At 37.8% G+C, this 22,164-nt stretch overlaps 1 protein-coding gene across 1 annotated transcript; it reads right to left on the minus strand.

Annotated features, from left to right (window-relative positions):
- Positions 1 to 8,636: 8,636 nt before the first annotated feature.
- On the minus strand, positions 8,637 to 21,549 carry GSG1L2 (GSG1 like 2; the record flags this gene model as incomplete). The annotated part of the gene is made up of 5 exons (XM_081938268.1): positions 8,637 to 8,928; positions 10,633 to 10,744; positions 11,261 to 11,413; positions 11,987 to 12,034; positions 21,255 to 21,549. The coding sequence occupies 5 exons, from the start codon at positions 21,547 to 21,549 to the stop codon at positions 8,637 to 8,639; spliced, it is 900 nt and encodes a 299-aa protein (XP_081794394.1).
- Positions 21,550 to 22,164: the final 615 nt, after the last annotated feature.

Genomic DNA, 22,164 nt, shown 5'->3' on the forward strand with positions numbered 1-22,164 from the left:
GGCTTCAGGGACCTTCAGGATGCTTCCGTGAAGCCTCCGGAGCAGTCAAAACGAACCTCTGAGCAAACCAGAAGTGATTTCCGGTTTGCTCGGAGGGTCATTTTGAGCGCTCCAAAGGGACCTTCAGGACGCTTCCCTGAAGCCTCCGGAGCAGTCAAAATGACCCTCTGAGCAAACCGGAAGTCCGTTCCTGAACTTCCGTTTTGCCCGTAGGGCCGGGTTTTTTGCGCTATGGAGGCTTCAGGGAAGCTCATGAATCATCCGGAGGGCCTCCAGGGGGCGGGGGAGGCTCTTTTCGCCCTCACCAGGCTCCTATAAAGGCTCTGGAGCCTGGGGAGGGCAAAAAATGGCTTTAAAAAAGGGTGAACTCAGCTGGCCAGTGCGCACATGTGCGCTGGCCAGCTGACATGGAAGCGCCTCCCGTGCCCTGACAAATGGCTCCGCATGCCACCTGTAGCACACGTGCCATAGGTTCGCCATCACTGGCATAAGCTATAAGGGCCTCATAGAATTGGTAGCTCTGGAGTCAAGCTTATAATAAAAATATGAAAATGCAGCTTTGATAGCGTGGAAGACATGAGGATGAGAAACAGGTGCTAGAACCCAGCACTATTCCCATAATATACAGGTTTTGTTCTGTTCTGCTAACCAATTCTTTTTCATACATAGAGGCCCATGCTTGCATGCTGCTTATAATCAGATTGGACTATCCTTTCTAACTGGAATTAATGTGTGGTGTCCCTTTTAAGTGACTCTTTGCCTGACAATATTTGGATAGATCAATGGATGGCTAAGGAACTAGAATAGATGTGTAGATAGTGATAGATAGATAGATAGATAGATAGATAGATAGATAGATAGATAGATAGATAGATAGATAGATAGATAGATGGTAGATGGTAGACATTGCAGTACATTGAAGCACCTTTAGATGTCTCCCCATGTATGTTATTATGATGTCTGTTTCATTCTGAGTTATTCTCTGCAGCTGTTTTAAGTAAACAATATTTTTTCTTAGGGATTTTGATAGAAGTCAACAACCTTCCGGTGAGCCAAACTTTCTTGGCCCAGGGAAATTGTGGAAATGGATCGGAGAATCCAGCAAAGGGGAAAGTGCTTGAGGTTGTAAATCTACGAACAGTCCTTTTAGCAGAATACCTTTCTCAATAAGTTCTGAATGCTTTCTTTTTTTCTATCATCATTTTTCTAGGCTGATCCTCTTTGCCTATGTTGAAAACTGCATAGCCGTCATGATGAACACGCACCAAGAAAACAGCTGTTGCTTTTCCTTTCCTAGTAGTGAAATCTTCCCCCAGCTGATGGATTGATAAACATTAATAGGCAGGATGGTTAAATAGCTGCTGCTCTTTTCACCCACAGTCAAGAAAGGAAAGGAATCTTGCTTGAAAACAAATCCAATGGCCACATGTGTACATGATGTGTGAACACACATTCAGCTTCTTAGATGATTTCAAAGCCATTATGTGGTTAAAGCTGCTTCCTATATTGTAACTGAGTTTTCATTCCCACAGGATCTATGCAAAAGTACTCTCAGCCACCATGGGAAAGGCATGTCATCTTAGGAATGGAAGGATGGGACATTCAGGACAGATGCAATTTCTCCCCCCCCCCCCTTCATTTCAACACAAAATGACATGCACAGGTCTGTGTGTCACTTTTCACACGCTGTAAAAGATCATATGCGTCTCAATACCGCTTGCTAAGGTGTGTAAGGCAAAAGATACTAGTGGGTGGATACTCTGGCTTCCGGCTTGATCACCATGACAAAACAGAGGCTGAACCAGATGAGTTATATTAGACTGGTCTAGCAAAACATTTTGTTTTCTTTTAGAGTCTGAACGGTTTGGCTAGAAATCCAGAGGTTAATTGCATTTAATAAGGATGCTTGTAGTGTTTTGGGGGGGAATTTTATAAAAGGCTCAATGGTGAGGATGCCAATTATTTAATTACAGCTTGGTATCCAGTGTCGATGAAAAGACAAAAAAGCTGCCTTCCCATCAATTATTTTCACTGGATGCTTTGGTCTTTATATTAGGGTTTTCCCAGCACATTATTTCATCCCTTATACAGATAGTCCTCAACTTACAACAGTTCATTTAGTGGCCATTCAAAGTTACACCAGCACTGAAAAAGTGACATGACCATGACCTTTCCAGCATCCCCGTGATCATGTCATCAAAATTCAGATGCTTGGCAACTGGTTCATATTTATGACGGTTGCTGTGTCCCAAGGTCATGGGATTCCCTTTTACGACCTTCCGATAAGCAAAATCAGGGGGAAGCCAGATTCACTTAACAACTTATCAGCTGCAATGATTCACTTAACAATTGTGGCAAGAAAGGTCATAAAATGGGGCAAAACTCACTTAACAAATGTTTGACTTAATAGCATAAATTCTTGGCTCAGTTGTGGTCATAAGTCGAAGACTACCTGTATTTTTATCTACACAGACCTGCTGGAAAAGGTTCTTAGAAATTTGGGGTTGGTATCAACAATACAGTAAGTCACCCAGATCCATTTTCCTTTCTCTCTCTCTTTCAATTCATGAGAACACTGAAATAGGGACTAAGAAACTTAATCAACATTTTCTGGATTCAGCAGTTGATTTAATAAGGATGAGAAATGTAACCCATCATGTTATTCATTTTTTTAAAAATGTTCTGGTCCTTTGGTTTATTTGTTGGCATATATGACTTAGTTCTTATTAGTTCTTTTTCTTTCAATCGATGACCAGATTAATCATACACCTTGCTGAAGCTAATGTAACGTATGTTTGTTGAACTAATTATCCACTTATCCATCAGTTTAGTTTCTAGTATCTTTTGCAGTTTTTCTGTATGAGATAGATGCAAAGGCTATGCACTCAAGATGCTTATAGTTTTATAAGCATCTTGAGTGCATAGCCTTTGCATCTATCTTTCTAAAGTGCCATATAAAGATATGAATAAAATCATTGCAAAATAAGAATTGTATCTCTTTTTCCAGTGACATGCTGCAGTACTCAGAAATTAACAAAATGTGCAATGGCCAAAATGATTATGAAATGACAGGAAAGAAGATTAAGTAAAAAGTGTATGTGTCTCGGGTTTCCTAATATTGCTCCACTGGTACAGGAACAAGCTCTTGGGAGTAGTTTTTCCATTTCTACAGTAGCCAGAATTCTAATTTGAGCAGGTGAAGAAGTTTGCTCCTGAGTATCAGCTTCTAGCAGAAATGATGTTGGAGGGGACAACAAAATGTTTCATGATGTTTTCTCATGCAAAATGGTCATTAACATTACTGCTAATATAAACTAAAACTAGAAAGAAAAAAAGAACTGGAGAAAAAAAAAACAGATTGAACAAACATATGACGTACATTTTGTCCTTAATGGATGGGATAGAATATAAATATGCAACCTTCTAAGAAATTAGCATCTCCATTCTGATTTATTATTCCTCCTAATATCACTGCAGTTGTTTGCATCAAGAAATGGGACATTTCTGGTGAAAAGATAATAATTTAAGCCGAAGTCCCTTTCTCTCACCCCACGTGCGCACACAAAGAATTCTGAAAACGGAATCGAATCTATAGGAATTTCCCCAGTTCTCCAATAATGGGAGGTGACTGAAGCTTAGCACACTTCTTAAGCACAGTGGGACGTCATGCCGTCCTGTAGCGAGGTTTGAAAAGATTTCAGAATAGAACACACTGTGCTGCGTAATTTCTACATCCATGGCAAACCAAGAATTAATTGCAGGATTTGTATTATCCAGAGAAGCAGATTGCTAACATTATTCCCCAATTGCAAAAATTATTGCAATATGGAATTTTATCAAAAGTAGAAAAGGGAAAATAACCAAAAATGGAGGGGGGGGGTGGTGGTGGCTAGAAAAGGGCTGATTTGCCCTACCCACTTTTAAGTTGCTGTCCTGTTGGTATTATGAGATTACAAGTTCCCAAATTCCCTCTAGCAATACTTCTGGAGGGCATTACAAATTCTGGCTACTCTCTCCACTACATTGTCTACAGACCTATTAAGAAATAGAATTTATTTGCTTCTTTTGGAAAAAAACACATACTTCTACCAAACAAGACATTTATCCAGCTAGTAATCATCCATTCATCCATCCATCCTCTTCACTTTCATGGACTTTATTTGATAAAGAAAAAAAAATACATACAGAGGAAATCCAGTTTGGAAATGGATGAGTGTGAGCTCTGAACACAGACTTCAAATCTTTTCTCACACTGAGGTCACAAAATAGTTTGCCAACCTCAGTCTTACCCTATATCCCCAGCCATGATTTATACATTCTTAGGGCGATGTTTCCATACTGCAAAACACCTACCAATTTCCAACTGCAAAAAGAGCTCAGAGAATTGGGACAAGGCATTGTGCAGCTTTTTTTATTGCACAGCAAGAATCAAATTCCACCAAACATCACTAGTGAAGAAAGACGATACAGGGAGACGACATGAAAAAAGTTCAATCCTCAAGCACACCCATCATAACTTGAACATTTGCATTTAAGTGCCAAGTTCAGTTTAGGTTAATATGGACCTCCAATTATTTCAGAGATCCAGCTAAATATATGGGAAACTGAATATAAGGGGCAGGGATTTTGCAGATCAAGCACAATTTCCCCCCAACATTTATTACAGAAGTTTTACACTGTGCCTTGAAAGCAGACAGATACGACTTTTTCAAGCAGAATTCACAGTGATGTCTTCTTTTCCATCTCATTGTCATCTGGCATGATAAATTCACCAACATTTCTACAAGCTCAGTCTAGTTAATTCTATACATACTTATTTGAAAGTAAAACCCATTTAAAGCAATAATTCAGATTATATCTGTTTGCCAGTTTGCTTCACTTGTCTCATAAATCTGGGGACATACAATATTTCCTCTAAACTACCTTTGGGCCAGCATCTAGATTTAGAACACTGTCTGATTATACAAGTAGGAATTTTTAATGCATTTCAGTATATCAGAAATAGGCTTTTAAGAGTAATATATAAAACTTTTTTTATTGCATCTTGCGGATCAATGGTTTCTTTGACATTCTGTACATCATTTATTGACCCAGGCTGAGGAACTGCATCTGAGTGTGGCATCTGAGGTTATCTAGCAGTAAGAGTAAAATACAATAGAGGTATTTTGCCCCATCTGATGCAAAGATGGGAAAAATGGAATCCATAGGTAGGATTCGAACCATGAGCTTTTCTTTACTGAGTTCTGAAATCCATTAGAGGTTCTTTCCTGAAGCTAGTACTCATGATGTTGCCTAGTTTGGCTAATGAAACGTTTGCAAGTAAACAACTAAGATCAGAGAGCACTGAGGACTCCTTATTTTAACCTTCAGTTACAAATATTCTCCTTTATTGTCTCCACCTCTTCTCCAAAACCCAAGGAGAAGTAACCTGGGCATAGGATTTTTCTCTTCCTTTATAGTCAAATCACTGTTTTCTCTGAATTTTACACTGATAACGGAAGGGTCTTGCAACTTGGCTCAGTTACAGTTACAACTCTTCCTGCAACTTGGCTCAGGAAGAGTTGTAACTGGTTTTATCTTATGCTAAGAAGGCCTTGGCCATTTTTGGTAAAGTTTGATGATTTAAGGATTTTGTCCTCCTATTCAAATAATACAGGCTGCTTTAACTGTCACTCACAGCAAAAATTACAGAACTCTTAATCTAAGGCCAAGAAAGGCATCAAGAAGATTGAGCTGTTAAATACTTCATAATTACTTCCTTTGTTTATTTCACCTTTGCCTACAGCCAAAAGTATAAAACCCAGTTAGTGAGATTTGCTTGCCAGATAATAATTACCTGCTGAAAGGATCCCTTGGCACCGGAAAGTTAAAATATGAAAGTTTTCTTAATTGCTTGCTAGAAGGGAACTTTTGTCAGTGCCTCTCTGGGCATTATTAAAAGTGTGTGGTGGTTTTGGAAGTAGAACTCCATTCTGAATTATAAAACTTCACTTCTGATAACAAAGATCTATTGAGGTTACCCAGAGCTGAAATCCCTAAAGACGTTTTAAGGAAAAAAGGACAGATCAAAACAAGACAAGACAAAACAAAACATACAAGTTTTCTTTGCTCTGTATTTAGCTTCATCAAAATGTATGAATAATCATAGAATAACTTTTTCTCTTCTATCCTTTTTGAAATATGTAGCACTTTCTCAATATTATTAACTATCGGTTAGGGCTGGATTTAGATGAAAAGAGGCCCTAGGCTATTCCACTTATGGGGCCCTTTCACCTCCCATTTTTAAGTTTGTAAATTACATGAGAGATAATAAAATACATCATTACTGTGATATATATATCAATATATTAAATTAAGCATGTTGTAATTGGTATTAACCTTTATAAAAAATGTGGCACGGATAATAAATAAAAATAAAAGGCCCCTCTTGATCTTGAGGCCCTAGGCTGAAGCCTAGTTAGCCTATAGGAAAATCCGGCCCTGCTACTGGTATACATCAGAGGTGGTATTCAGCAGGTTCTGACCAGTTCTGGAGAACTGGTAGCGGTAATTTTGAGTAGTTTGGAGAACCGGTAAATACCATCTCTGACTGGCCCCACCCCATCTATTCTCTGCCTCCCGAGTCCCAGCTGATTGGGAGGGAATGGAGATTTTTCAGTAACCTTCCCCTGGAGTGGGGAGAGAATGGGGATTTTACAGCAACCTTCCCCTGCCACGCCCACCAAGCCACGCCCACAGAACCAGTAGTATTTAAAAAAAAATCCTACCACTGGTATACACATCAAATATAACAGTTGTAAGTTTTCAATATAATGCCATTACCTGGCCAAGATAGAATGCCATGGTGCAGAGAGGAATTAACTGTAAATGTGCTAGACCCACTAAAGAAAAACAAGGACTTTTCTGCATTATAACCTTAAACTGCCCGACTCATATGCATAAACTGTCTAACAGCCAGTTTGGTCTATTTGTTAAGGCACCAGGCTAAGAACCAGAAGAGTCTCGGTTCAAGGCCCACTTTAGGAATGAAAGCCAACTGCATGACTTTCGTCCAGTCACACTCTCTCTGCTCAACTTATCTCACAGGATTGCTGTTGTGAGGAAAGTAGGAGGAGGAAGGAGCATTAGATATGCTCACCCTCCTGAATTATTTATAAATATAATAAAGGTGGGATTTAAAAAATAAAAAAATAAAGCTGGTTTCCTCCACTTTGGTCACAATGGTGCCTGATATAAACCATGCTTACTATGAGCCCCCTCCTGCTTCTCATCGTCTGTGCCATGTCAAGAAATCAAGCATTAGCCCCCTTTTTTCCAGCAGGGAGATCTATAGAACATTAGTTTTCCATGGAGACATTGCCCTTCTGGTATGTCCATCAGCGGACCAGTAAGAAATTTAAACAATTGAAAAATACTGTTTTACTACTTTTTTCCAAATGACTAGGCTAGGAAATGAAACTGGTGGAACAGTTTTATCAATATAATCTGGTTAAAAAAGAAAGATTAAAAAAAAGAAAGATTTGCCTTTTCATTGTTACATCTGGAACAAAAAAGAAAAGACAAGAAATGAAAAAAGAAAGAAAGAAAAAAGAAAGAGAGAGATATAGAAAGAGAGAGAGAGCAATAGCAATAGCACTTAGATTTATATACAGCTCCCCAGTGGTTTACAACGCTCTTTAAGTGGTTTCCAAATGTCAGCATGTTGCTCCAAATAATCTGATTTTTACTAATTAGTCAAGAATTGATGGTTGTGGGCAGAATCAGTCTGCAAAAATGCATTCTAAGCACTGCATAGAAAGAAAGAAAGAAAGAAAGAAAGAAAGAAAGAAAGAAAGAAAGAAAGAAAGAAAGAGAGAGAGAGAGAGAGAGAGAGAGAGAGAGAGGGAGGGAGGGAGGGAGGGAGGAGGGGGGAGGGAGGGAGGAGGGAGGGAGGGTGGGAGGGAGGGAGGATGGATTGGTTGGTTTTCACTGGACCACTGATGGAATGAATAAAATCAGTACAAAAAAATCCCCAGTTCCCTGGTTGAGGTCCCTTCAGAAGTGGATTGGTAGCTTGGCACAAATAGTTATGAAAGGCAGTAACAATGAGCAGATGAAAAGAAGTGTTCCTGTAATGGTATATGGTAGCCAACAGAAGTGGAACCATGTGCCAACAATGAAATGAACTTGACAGATTAAGCTGATAGCACAAGTTGGAAACCATTGCTTTTGATGCACAGCAGGGAAAGATAGGCAGAAGTTACCTATCTGATGGGCTGGTATGGATAGAGGATGCTGTCAATTGAGCTGATATTAGCAGATCTCAAGAAATGGTTGTTGATACATTCTCATGCTGGAGCAACCTGGTGTGCAAATGAATTGTAAATCCCACTGGAATCAGTGGAATTTTCCTCTGAGGAGACCTGTATGGGATTATGCTATCAATCTCTCTCCCTACCTAACTAACTAGTGCTGTCAAAGCAAAAGAGAATTTAACACCTCAAATTAGACGTGTTAAAAGTGTTTCCTTTGTAGGTCATCACCATGGCTTTCTACTAGAAGATAAATTCTTAACATACAAAAGAAAATTGCAACATACATACATTGGCACTTTCCATTATACAAAACAAAATCAACAATCCTTGTTAAGAATATTCTTAACAATATTCTTCACAATGTGCCACAGGAATATTATTTAACTCTGCAAATCCCATAGGGCTGGATGGGTTGTGAATGTCTGTTAAGGGATGCATGAAGTCCTCGGTTGTTCTCTGGAGGGTGTCAACGTACATCTTCCAAGCCTTTTCTGGAACAGGAGGATTGGATTTAGCTTGTAGACTTCTCTCCAGTTTTTTCTGTTTATATTTAAATTCCAAAATAGTTTTTGTGTATCTGTTCATTGTGGTCACGGAGGAAGCCATGCAGCAGGCAAAGGAAACCCAGGCCAAGCTGTCAATTTGAGGGGAAAAAAAAGGGGGGGGGGAATGACAGGACACAGTCATACACATGTCCACCCTCAGACTGAACAGATCTTTTATACAGTCCCAAGAATCTCTACTTATTTCTAACAACCTATCTTTCAAAACGTTTCTCCATCATGTAAGAACATCCTGTTAGACTTGTTTTGCAATTAAACTCACTGTGATTTCACATTTGTGCCTTTATCTATCATTGCTTCTAAAGTCAGGCTGAATGAGCACACATGAACATTTCTAGGGAAATTCTCCAGAGGGAAGAAGCAAATATGCTCCACATGTTCATGGCACCAGTGAAAAGGTAGACATGCCACTAGACTTCATCAGTGACATTTTTTTGTCATTCGGTTAGCGTTTCTTTTTAATCCACCACAGGACCACCAACTAATGAAAAATGATGCATTAAATGAGATGATTTGATGATATTTCAACCACCAATCAGTAGCAATGCCACCGAATGCAATTAAGGCTGGTTGAAGGCAATTAAGGCTGGTTAATACCACTTTATAATGCCTTGGTAAGGGCACACTTGGAATACTGCATTCAGTTCTGGTCGCCACGATGTAAAAAAGATGTGGAGACTCTAGAAAGACTGCAGAGAAGAGCAACAAAGATGATTAGGGGACTGGAGACTAAAACATATGAAGAACGGTTGCAGGAACTAGGTATGTCTAGCTTAAGAGAAAGAAGGACTAGGGGAGACATGATAGCAGTGTTCCAATATCTCAGGGGTTGCCACAAAGAAGAGGGAGTCAAACTATTCTCCAAGGCACCTGAGGGTAGAACAAGAAGCAATGGGTGGAAACTAATCAAGGAGAGAAGCAACTTAGAACTGAGGAGAAACTTCCTGACAGTTAGAACAATTAATCAGTGGAACAGCTTGCCTCCAGAAGTTGTGAATGCCCCAACACTGGAAGTCTTTAAGAAGATGTTGGATAGCCATCTGTCTGAAACGGTATAGGGTTTCCTGCCTAGGCAGGAGGTTGGACTAGAAGACCTCCAAGGTCCCTTCCAACTCTACTATTGTATTGTATTGTATTGAAGGTCATCTTTCTTTTGACAATCTTTGGGAGGATCCAAATCCTAACACTAAAATGGCTGCACAAACACATTTTTACTAGTATATAGGGCAGGGGAAGAATGGTTACTGAGTAGCTAACACCTTTTTATAGGTTGTGAATATATTTGTAAAGTATATCCCTTCCAGCAGATCTCTAATTGGCTTGGCTGCTAAACTAAGAAAGCTTATGCAGAGGGGAGATTCATTTTCTCATCTCCTTCAATTACTCCACAACTGTATTTCTTTTGGGCAACTTGATTAAATTCCTGGAGTCAATATATGTATAGAAAGGAATCATTCTTTTGCAAAACCTCAGTGATAGGAAAAAGATAGCTTAATACAGAGCTCTCTGTACTCAGAGAAAGGCAAGATATTTTTCATCTTTGAACTTCACGCACAACCCGTTGCTGTTAAGATGTCACCATCAATATTAAGCACCCGTGTGATACACTTGAGAAGCGAGCCTGCAAGGTCCTATGATTCTATTCTCAGACATGGCTACAGTACTTTGTCATTGAGATAAGAAATTAAAAAAATAGCTTTAATCATGTTAATGGCTCCCTCAGAATGTTTGACTCGTGCACAACTTTTTGTGATGCATTTTGCTTCAAAACTTACCAGTAAGACCAGCCATAATCCCACATCTGAGGCCTCCAGTCCTCCGGACCAAAATTTACCGTCATTTGAAATACGGTTGTATACATCATGTGAGCCACCATTCCAAGGAGACCTGTAACAGTCAATCATAGTTTCAACAAATTACTCCTTGATGAATTGATTCTCGGGCATGTAAAGTACTGAGTGAATTTCCCAAGGGATGGGTGGAAGACATATTTGAAGAGAGCTAAATTACGGTGAGATAAATAAGCAGAAGATGACAAGTAGAGAACTAATTCGTCCACCTCGATGCCTTTGGTGTGTGAGGAATTGTACTAACTGGAGATGAACTAGGAACCATTCAAAGCAGGCGCTCCATCTTGTTTGGACTTCACTGTCATTGCAGCGATCACTTCCCAGAAATTTTGTTCCTTTGTTGAAATGGGTGGCAGTTTTTTCCTCACACAAAAACACCCTTTAATATGGAGAGTTTGAGTATCAGCAGCTACTTATCTTAGAAGAAGATAACTCTTCCCATCCTTAAGAACTGATCTTTCTATGCCTGGTATAAAAACATAATTTCTTTCTATTCATCATTTCTTCCTTTGGCTTACTTTAACTCTCAACAGAAGCAATACCAAACTGTTACCTGCTAAAACAGTGAATATAGCAGCAAATGCATTAAGCTTCAGCCCATCCAGGACGCTGATGGAACGACAGATTTCAATCAACATGAGAGTGATGCCCATCAGGAGTAAAATAATATAGAGGATCTCTGCGGCAATGGACAACCATAGAACTCCTGTAACATATATAAACATACACACACAAATCATTGCACCAAGACCTTTTTAAAGACATATTTTGTTTCTATAAATTAGCAATAGAGCTACATACTGTACGTGGTTATCAAATTTGATTTCTTTTCAGAGGAGCTGGCAATTGATTTTAAGGATGGGTGAGTATAACCACTTTCCCCAATCTGGAACTCATCAGATGTTTGATACAGTAATTATCAGCATTCTGCCATCAATTTGCCATGAGGATTGGACTCAGCCTGCAGAAGAGTATTGCTTTTCCTGCTTCCAAATTAGAAAGCCAGGTTGGACCTCTTTAAGATTTATCTCTAAGCTGACATGTAGACTGACTGCATGGAGAATGAAGGACTGTCTCATCCAGGCCCCGATTTGATATTCAGCAAAAATTCTGAACATCCTTCTAAGGCAATGTATGTTTCATAAAACCTGTCTCTCTCTTTCTGTGTGTGTGTGTGTGTGTGTGTGTGTGTGTGTGTGAAAAGATTGTTTTCCCCTGTGATTCAGAACGCTAGATATAAATATAGAAAGAACTTGAAACACTGACAGTATATAATTACCTTGAACTGCTGGGGGTGTCAGGCTGATGAAGCTTCTGCATTTCTCACCTATAAGGCACATAAAATGAGCACTTGAAATTTAAAATAAAAATAAAAAAAGAAACACAAGTGTCAAATTTCCCGCTCAGGTTCTTATCATCCTAACATTTGTAGGAACAAGAGCTTCCCACAAGCAGCAAGTTGGAAGCAGATGGCGGGGATGCCAGAAGCACAGAGATAAAATGTTCCACTACTGTTTTATTTGGAATGCAAATCTCTGTGGAAGTCATCTTTTGGGAAAGCATCCATCCACCTGGTTTCATGTGTCTTATTCTGGTATTTGTTTATGGTACCAGAATGCAGATCTAACCAGGGAGCTTTTGTTCTGGAGTCTTTCTTCTCACTTGCGTTACTTGCGCTTTTACAAAAGGGGCTGTTGGTAGTATAATCTATCAGCACATTTATGTTTGTTCTCTCAAATGCCAGGATAACATTATCTTATCAGAAACTCCCCTGAGGGAGTCAGTTTATCACCCAGTAGCACAGAGTCTCCAAATAACCAAATTGTATCTCCTATTTATGGAGATGTAGAAAAACATGCAGCATCTTCAGAGAGACAACTCAGTGGATAAACCCTGAATAACCTTGGTATGTTTCAATAATATTTTCTGGCTTTTAGAACAGGAGTGTCAAACTCACGTCATCATGGCAACATCACATGACATATCAGGACTCCCCCCCCCCCCTTCGCTAAACCAGGCGTGGCCAGCGTATGACGCATCCAGCTCGTGGGCCAGGAGTTTAACAGCCCTGTTTTGGAAGAACCTCCCCCAACCAGATGGGTTGCATACAACTTCCATCATGCACACATTGGGAAAAAAATATTTTAGGACTTCTGAAGAAGCAATAGTGGATTAAAAGACAGCTTTGTTTTTAGCAATGCTCATGATTGCAGCAGAAAATGGAACTGGTGAAGGAATTGGGTCTATAAACTTCTCTCTGGACAAAAGAGAAGACTTGGGATTGCCAAGAGTACTCCTTACAGATGGTCCCTACATAAAACAGTGGCCTCTGGTAGATTTTAGAGGCTTGGGAACTGGGAGAGTCAATTTTGCCCAAAATGATGGTATATTTCCCACTTTCCCTCTTAATCACATTTACAGGAATTGTGTAAATTCTTTTTTTTTATACTAACAATCTCCAGAATGACAAGTTTTATTATACTGGGTGATTTTCCTCCAACACTCAGTGAAAGATTTATGCAAGTTTAAACCTTTAAAAAGCTCTTTATTTGGAAATAAGTGGAAAAAGCATAATTAAAATGGGGATTTGGGGAATTTTTTTAACTGGACTAACAATCCAGTCCAGATTGACTGGAAACAAAACTTTGAAAAAGAAAAATTGGAATATTTCCCGTAATTTGTTTAAAATCATATTAGAAATATATAAAGATTATATATCTTTAATATGTATTAAATAATAAGAATATCTTTATGTATATTTTAATATGATTTTAAATAAACTACAGGAACTATTTTACTGGGGAAATGTTCTGGATGAGAGAAAAACATGCTAAGAGAAAACTATGAAGGCTCATTACTTGAAGCAACTAAAAAAAATTAAAGATTATAACTAAAGGAAAAGATTCACTAAAATAGGGAAAAAAACTATTTTAATTCTGGAAACATTCAAGGATGTTTCATAACAATATACCTAGAACTTACTTTTTAGACTGTCTCATACAGTAAGAATGGTCTTAAAAAAGAGATAGAAGAAAATATAACAGACAATGAGGCTGGTTTGGATTCAGATTTAAAATTGACAGGAAGCAAGAATAATACTGACAAGGAAGTTATATAGGAGTAACAAATAAAATTGACTGAGGTTTTATCAGTTAAAAAGGGCACCCAAATAATAAGCCAAAAGAGTGACTTGGAGAAGTATGTTTTAATTCAGAAAAGTGACTTGGACAAATTTCTTGCTTCCAAAGTAAATGTATTATAAATCCAAAGTAAATCCAAAGAGATGTATTATATTTATGAAATAATTCCTGAGAAAAGGAAAAGAGAGAAAGAAAAGGCATTACTTAAAACGATAAATATCAAGACTTTTAAAAATAAAATAAATGTTTACAAAGTTGGTTTATTTGATTAAGGCTAGACTGTGTATGATTCTTTCTCCCTAACAGCTTTTCTTGACTATGACTGAATGATGAAGCTTTTAAGAGTTGTTGTAGATAAGATATGGGAAGAAGAGAATTTTTGTTGTATTCTTAGAGAAAGTGACAAGCTAGGGTATTAAAATTGAGAGGTGAGGAAAAAGAGATAATAAGAAATAAATTTTGTCGGACATTATTTGAAGGGTATATAATAAGGGATTATAGATAGATAGAGAGAGGGAGAGAAGGAGAGAGAGAGAGGGAGAGGGAGAGGGAGTTGTCATTTCTGGTATCTTTTGCTGACTGCAAAATGCGACTGTATTATTTGCCAATAGATAAAAGATGAGATTTGGGGTGACCTTTTTTTAGTTGCAGCATTAGAGAAGGTGTTAAGATAGTGTTTGTGCTTGTATTGATGAAAGGGGGGGGGGTCATATCCTTCTATATTTCTTTATTATCTCTTTTAAAATGCATTTTCCCTTCCCCCTTTTTCTTTTCTCTTTGCCCTTTCTACTTTTTTCTTTTTTATATTTCCTTAGTTTGCATTAGTTTTTTTAATCTTTGCATTTTTTTAATAAAAAATATTTTTAATAAAATAATAATAACAAAAAGGGAAACATTGGTTTAAGTGTTCTGAGTGATATGACCACGTATCACTATATGTGTTTATTTAGAGGCTAGGTACTTTAATCTGGATTTTTCCACAGATTGGGTTTTGGAGTTCATGGATGAAACTTTTTCAATGCTGAAGAGTTCATGTCATAGCTCCTTTGTTCTTATTTTACTTTTTCTAATTTTCTCAGTGACTTTCTCTCCCTAGAAAAGTTACCGCAATTCCGAACCTCTTTCTCTAAACCTCTTCAAGTTCTCTTAGCCATTTGCTTTCCGTTCTGATTTAACATCTGAATATGCTGTAATTGTTGCCAAAGTTACTCCGTAATCTGGGGCAGAAACCTTTTTTTTTCAATCCCAGAATTTGGTCCAATTTTTCTCTCTGCCCCTTACTACAAAATCTCTCTCTCTACAACTGTAATGATTCACCTCAGATCATTACAGCTGCTTTACTATTAGAACATATAGAAGGAAGAGCAGCAGTTAGTCTTCTTCTCTTTTTTGGAATTTTTTTTATTGTTTTAATTAAACAAAAAAAAATACAAAAACATCCTTCATTACATCTTGTAGAAAGCATGTCGATTGTTTCCAAATAAATTTCGTGCGTTACTATACATCCTTCATATTTTTAATTTACATTTTAAAATTGAAAATCTTTATGTATTTTGCCATCAATATACCATCATTCTCATTTAGCTATAATTATTTAAACATGCTTTTATCTAGAATCATTTGTATTTAAAAACACAACCACCTACTGGCATTCCTTAGCTATTCCTATAAACCTCCAATAATTACCCTTTTATAGCATATTCCCCTTTTTCCCTCAACTCACTATTTAAGGCTTATATCTGATTGCTTTTACCAATGCCAAGACATGTAAATATCATTAAACGTTATCCATTAACATACTACTACTACTATTATTATTATTATTATTATTATTATTATTATTATTATTATTATTATTATTATTATTATAGTTATCTAAAGAAAAAAGAAAAAAATTGCCATTTACATCACATCTCCTCCCCTCTGACCCAAGAAAAATTACATCTTTATAATAAAATCTAAACAAAAGTTTGTTAGTAAAGTTTATAAATGCCCAAGAGAAATTACATCTTTATAACAAAATCTAAACAAAAATGTATTAGTGAAATTGATAAACCTTTTCCCCAGGTCCCAATTTACAGTTTATATCCAAATTATTTTTACTAATTGAGATTATTATTCCATTATTATTATCACAATGAGTTATTAATTAATGAATAAACATTTTAAAGAAAACATTCTAAAAGTGTCTACAAAATCCTACTTATTAATCACCAAAGGTTAACTAAATTTTAAGTTATCAACCTTCATTATCAGCCTGTGTCTTTCCAGTAACAGAACAGTCTTATCTCTTTATCCAGTTGTTGCATCAATTCTCTTATGAACTTCTTTATAAAATTTTTAAAAACTTCTCTCCACACTTTTTTGCTTGAAAGATCTCTCATATAGTCTTGTTGCCCTTGAAGTGGTATTAAAATTAACATGTCTTTGATTATCAGATGTCTTTCTAAAGCTGTTTCTCTTCTTAATTCCATCATCAAATCCATATCTTGACAGGAGGGGTAGAGCTCCAGATCATCAAGTATATAATAATAATCAGATTCACTTTTCCATGTTCCCTCCTTTCCACTTTCACTCATAGGTGCTCCATTATTAGGTTCATCTGTTATCTTGTCTTTATCTTCTATATCTTCATTCTCTTCTTTAATTTTTGAGGCTCCAGTCCCTTCATCTTTTATTGAGCCAGACAATAATCTATCCAACTTCTTATCAAATCTCTCAAATTCTTCCAATATCTTTAGAATTCCATCCAAAAAATCCTGGTACTTAGGGTTTCTTCATCTGTATATAAATACATATTTCCCAGAAGAGAAGAAAAAGTTTAGATTCCACTGCCACTCTCACCTTCAATGCCTCTTTTATGTATAAAAATATTTTTGTTTTGAATTTGCTTAAAAACATAAGATCTTTTTAATTTTTTCAAAAAAGTGAGGGTTCTATTTTTTCTTTTCTTTCTCTTCCCTTGTCCAAAATATTCCACAAAGACACCTGCAAGAAAACAGTCCGTGTCCTTGAGTCGTTATCAGTCTCTACAGACAAGCTGCAACCCTCTAGTTACAACGTCAACAGAATCAGAGAAAATAGAGCAAAGGATACTTTGTTTAAAAAAAAAGAAAAAAACCAAATTCTGGCTTCCGAATGGCAGATTCAACTTTCTCTTATTCGTATCAAACTTAAGGAAAGCAAAAATCTCTAAGTGTCGTTAATAAAATTTAATAAATAGTAAGAGGAAGGATTATTGAAGTAAAAATTTTTTTTAGATCATCCAAAAAGTAAAGGTAGCACAGAATAAAAGAAAAAAAAATCAATTCATTCACTTAAGAGGAGAAATGGGAAGCGTTCCAATCACTTCAATCCACAAAACACTGTTACATAGAAAAGGGAAAAAGAACTTTCTAAGGCAGTCCAATAAAGATAAATTTTGCCACTTTATTCTTTTGCTTAAAGGACTAATTTATCTTTAAAAAGAAATTTCTTTGGGCAATCATTCTCAATGAAAAAATCTCACCAGCTGGACTCACTTTCACTGCCTTCCTTCCGGAGCCGTCTCCGACTTTGTCAGCCTGGGGGCTGTCTGTTTACCGCCGGCTTGGAGAACTTCCCTTGGGTTGACCCAAGCAGTTAGTCTTCTGATGGACAAAACTATGTGTTACCTCTGCAGTAGGTGGTTTCTAAGTCTACTGTCCTTTGGTGAAGTAGCTGATGTTGTCTCTTCTAGCATTGCTTATTTTATCTTGTAGCTGGATTCATCTGAAAATCAAAGTGCATGAGCCTTGTGCTATAGGCACAAATGTTTTGCGCTAACCTATGATCATGCCACTGCACTGGTCCAAATTGCCTGTGGATTGACTCAGTAGAATACTGTCTAGAATGGAATGGAGTGTGGGGAAAACTTTAGGTAAATCATTGTATAAATCCTTCCAGTTTGGGTAATTCTAATCTTGCCAATCCAGTCCCAAGAAAGAGATATACAGTACCTGCTGTGAAAAACATCTCCTCTTGAGCAGACTCTGATATGAAATTTGCTTTGAGACAGGCCAAGAAACAGATACTACTGGAATTCCACTGGTGCTACTTTATTGTTGTAAGCTATAATAAGAGAATTTTGAAAGCCTGTCCATAACCTTTGCTGCCCACTACATTTTAAAAAAGAGAATAAGATCAAGGCAGGGTGGTTTTGAGCCTCACATTTTCTTTCTTCTCGGGGCACAGTAATGGTTTCACCCCCACCCCATTTTGGAAGCCAGATCTAAATTCCTTTGCATTTTCTGAAGCATCTCCTGTATGTATGATACAAGGAGATTTAGAAATAATATAGGCACTAAGTATAAAACACTTCTTTGAAGAATATAGAAACTGTTAAATATGTTGCATTTTCACAATGATTGCCAATGCATGATGCAGCTTGGACTCAAAGAAATAAGAGCAAATATGTGGATGGGGGCTCAGCTTGCCAACAACAGACAATTTGCAGAAACAGGCAACTGATCTGAGTGTTTTGGTGTAATAATTCACCATTCTGATGAAAATCAGATCTAATGTTTAAAAAGATAACAAAACTAGAAAGCCGTTGTAATCCATGAGCCAGAAACCAAATGGTAAGACTAGCAATACTAATAGTGAGATGCAGCTTCCATCTTCAGGCATGCAATGAAGGCTGACTGCAAACCGGCAGAAAGAAAATGAGCTGTCAGGGCAGGACTAGCAACTGGCTTCCAGCACCTCATCTGTGACCCATATAATTGTCTCAAGAGTGGGTGGAGCCAAAACCTTCAGAATCTTCTCTGTGGGAGGATTTATGTAGCACCATGACTAAGATGGGTTTGCCATATATTCATTCAGCAAGAGAGGTCAGCTCTTTCATAGTGGGGGTGAGAAGCACAGAGGATTAGAAACGAAGTAGGGAGAGACACATCATATTGGCAGGAACAAGGACCTCCTTTTTCTTTCAGAAATTTCAGGAATTTGTTTGTTCTAACCTGAGGTAAAGAATTGACCCATAATACTTTTATTGTTACAAGCTTTAAAATGGCAGGAAACCCATGCTGGCAGTCAGCCATGTCTCCAGAGGCTACAGTTTGGACATGAACTCAGGGAGCAAAACCTTATTTATTTTATTCAACTACTTGAAAATGGAGAACCCCTTTTCATTAAAAGTAAACAGGGTGGAAGATTTATTTTGCTTCCCTCCTACAAATAAGTAAGGCACAGCATTCGTAAGACCACATTCCGAGGGCTCAGTGCATTTTAATATCATTTCCTTGGGAATCTCATAACTACCATCCTGTAAAATGAAGCAGTTTTCTCCAGTAGGGCTGATTCTCACAGAGGAAGGCTTTCCAGAGGCCAACTAGCCCTTGTATAGTCACACAAGAGGCGACTTTATGGCTCCCGTTCTATGCTTTTTTTTTTGGGGGGGGGGGGTTGAGAGGAAGATCATTTCAGCAAATGGTAGTTCCAAAACTTTTGGATATAAGATGTATCTATATCTTATATTAATATCCAAGGCAAGGCAAGAGAGGGAGCTGACCACAGTTTTCAAAGAAAAATCAGCCTGAAAACTTCTCCAAACCTATTTTTCATCTATATGTGTGCTTTTCATTCCCCCACCTGTCCTCATAAACAGACTTATTCTTGCTCAGGAAAAACAATTACAGGTGACTAAAAGGGTGCTGTGTGGCAATTGTCAGTGACCATTACAGTTTAATGTCTTTCACTCAGCCTCTATTTGAAGATAAAATAAAGGTTTGGAAATCCCACACTTGATCTGCAACGTTAATTCTGTCCTTGGCTGCCTACTCAGGTTTTCTATTCTGCTCAGTTATAATTTGAATCATTCTGCTAATGTTTTGGTAAATGTGTACAGTCTGAAGAATCCATATACCCAATAAAGGAATGTGACGAATCCTTATATCTAATAAAAGCTATTATATTCTTCATGCATTAAAACATGATGAATGTGTCAACAACTCCCTCTTATTTAGTAATATAGGTGAAAAGCAAATACCCTGATTCTCCCAGAATCCATCTTTACTGGTGGTCCCAAACTTCTGAATAAGGGAACGAGGTGTTATCTTTTCCCATCATATGCTGTATTTTAAAATACAAGCTCCTCCAAATTCCCCAGATTTAACACCAATTATTATTCTGCATAAAAGTGTCTGTATGTGTGATTGTGTGTATCCTAAAATTGGAAACAAAGTGAAAAATTTTCTATCCCACTTTTTTTTACTTCATTTATTTAAAAGATTTATATAGCTACCTACCTCATTAAAGATTACTCTTTTAGACACTTTTCTAGTTATTTTATAAATTGGGTGAAAGAGATAACATTATGAGCTTTAATTACTTCTTTCCCACCCAAATACTATTTATTTTAGTGTTAACTTTGCTGTATTCTTTGCAAACAATAGCGTGTTTTAGAGCCCTTTAAAGTCTAAATATTTATTATGACTGGAGTTTAAGGCTCTGTATAGTTTCTGCCAAATCAGGCAATAGTCCATTTCTCTCCAAATAGCATTCTATGATGTCCCTTCTTGTATTGAATAGGGAGAATATGGGACAAATCATTTTAATCCCTGTAATCCTTTCTCCCCTTCCAACCCCATATTAGAATAGCAAGAGAATTTTGATCTGTGAATTGCCTAAAAGGATGAGCAATAATTATCAACACAGCTTTGGGAAATAACTTTGCAACAGATGCCATCGGGTAATATATTGTATCCTCCCTTAAAGCATTTCATAGTCTTTGAAGATTATTTTAGAATTGGTTGGATATGTGCTAAGCCGTGGTTTGTTTTATCCCCAATTTATTGATCAAATCATCATGGTTACAATTACATGTGTTAGCACATAAATCATAGGTGAGAAACCTTGTACTGTAACATGCAAAGCAAAATTAAATCACATTATAGACTAACACGATGTGTGTAATTTAACAGTTTGTTTATAAATGGGATGTAAGTAAAGAAATGCTTCCATTATACAGCTGGAAGAGTAAGGCTTAAAAAATAAATGAAACAGCTAAAATCTGAACATTGTTTTTGCCAGGTGGAAACAGCAATCTGACTGGATGATCCTGAAAAATCAAGCAGCAACAAATCTGATTATTACTTGGATGGGAGACCACTGAGAAATCATAAACCATATTGGGGTGTAAAAATAAATCCAGAAGAAGACAATACCAAATTACTTTCATAAGTTGCACACAGAACTACAGAGCTATAGTAGCTATAATCTAAGGAGTTAATAGGAGTCATGCTTCATTCCAGAGGGGGCGTTTTTCTCGCAGTTGTAACCTTGGTTGCACCACAGCCATCCAGCCAAAACGTGAAAGAATTGACACAATTATCTTCTCTTTCAAAGAAAATCAGGACGAGGAAGACTGTTTCCCAGAAGGGCACTCACCTTTTCCACTGATCATCTCTTCACAAGAATACCAAATACCGGCATGAAACTTTCGATCCACAAACTTGTCGTCTCCCGTCTCCCAGATGTACTGAACCACACTGCTGTCATTCCCACCTGGGCTGTTTATCCCAATGCAGTGGGTGCCACCTGTGAGTCCACTGCAGAATGGTTTGGCTACCTTCTGGGTTCCTTCACACCAGTAGCTGCTGCTGAAGGCTGTGATAGAGAAGATTAAAGAGAGGAAGCCGAGCGAGAGGGCTGCCGAGGCTCTCTGCCGCCTGTCCACCCCCATTGCCTGAGAGCTGCCTTCTTGTAAAGGCAGCAGGAGGCAGCATTCAAGGATGCTGGAAACACCCACTGCTGATGCTCTCGGCTGCACATCCACTGAAAAGCCCCTCTCTGAATTTTCCCCATCAGCAACAGAGCAACAATCCCGAACTTAAGAGGAGCAGAAATGCCAACGCACACTCCAGGGATCAAGTGATCTGAGCCTAGTTTATCACAGCTGAGACCTGAAAGCTGGGAGCTCTGCTCCAAAGCTCTTGTCACTGCTGACGGAGATCAGCTTAAGAAGTTCAAAACCTGGCAATCACTCTTCTAAGCACACAGAAGTAGTTCCAAACCACCCCCCTCTGTCACACCTCAGGAAAAGTGTTCAGATCAGACAGGACAAGTCACAGGTAGACAGGCTCTGCCTTAGCACTTTGCTCTCTCAGAACAGGTCATGGCCCAGGAAATCCTAGTCCCCAAAAGTTAGCACCGTGGTGTCAAAGCTCTGTTCCAAAATAGAAATGGAATGCGGTGGAATGAAATAATAAAATGAAATCAGAACTCAGAGGAGAAGATCATTCATTCACATTCACCCATACAACTGTTGAGATCTAGGAATATAATTAAGTCCCATGCA

This window comes from Natrix helvetica (genome assembly GCF_964273705.1).
Source record: "Natrix helvetica genome assembly, chromosome: 1".
Classification (NCBI taxonomy): domain Eukaryota; kingdom Metazoa; phylum Chordata; class Lepidosauria; order Squamata; family Natricidae; genus Natrix; species Natrix helvetica.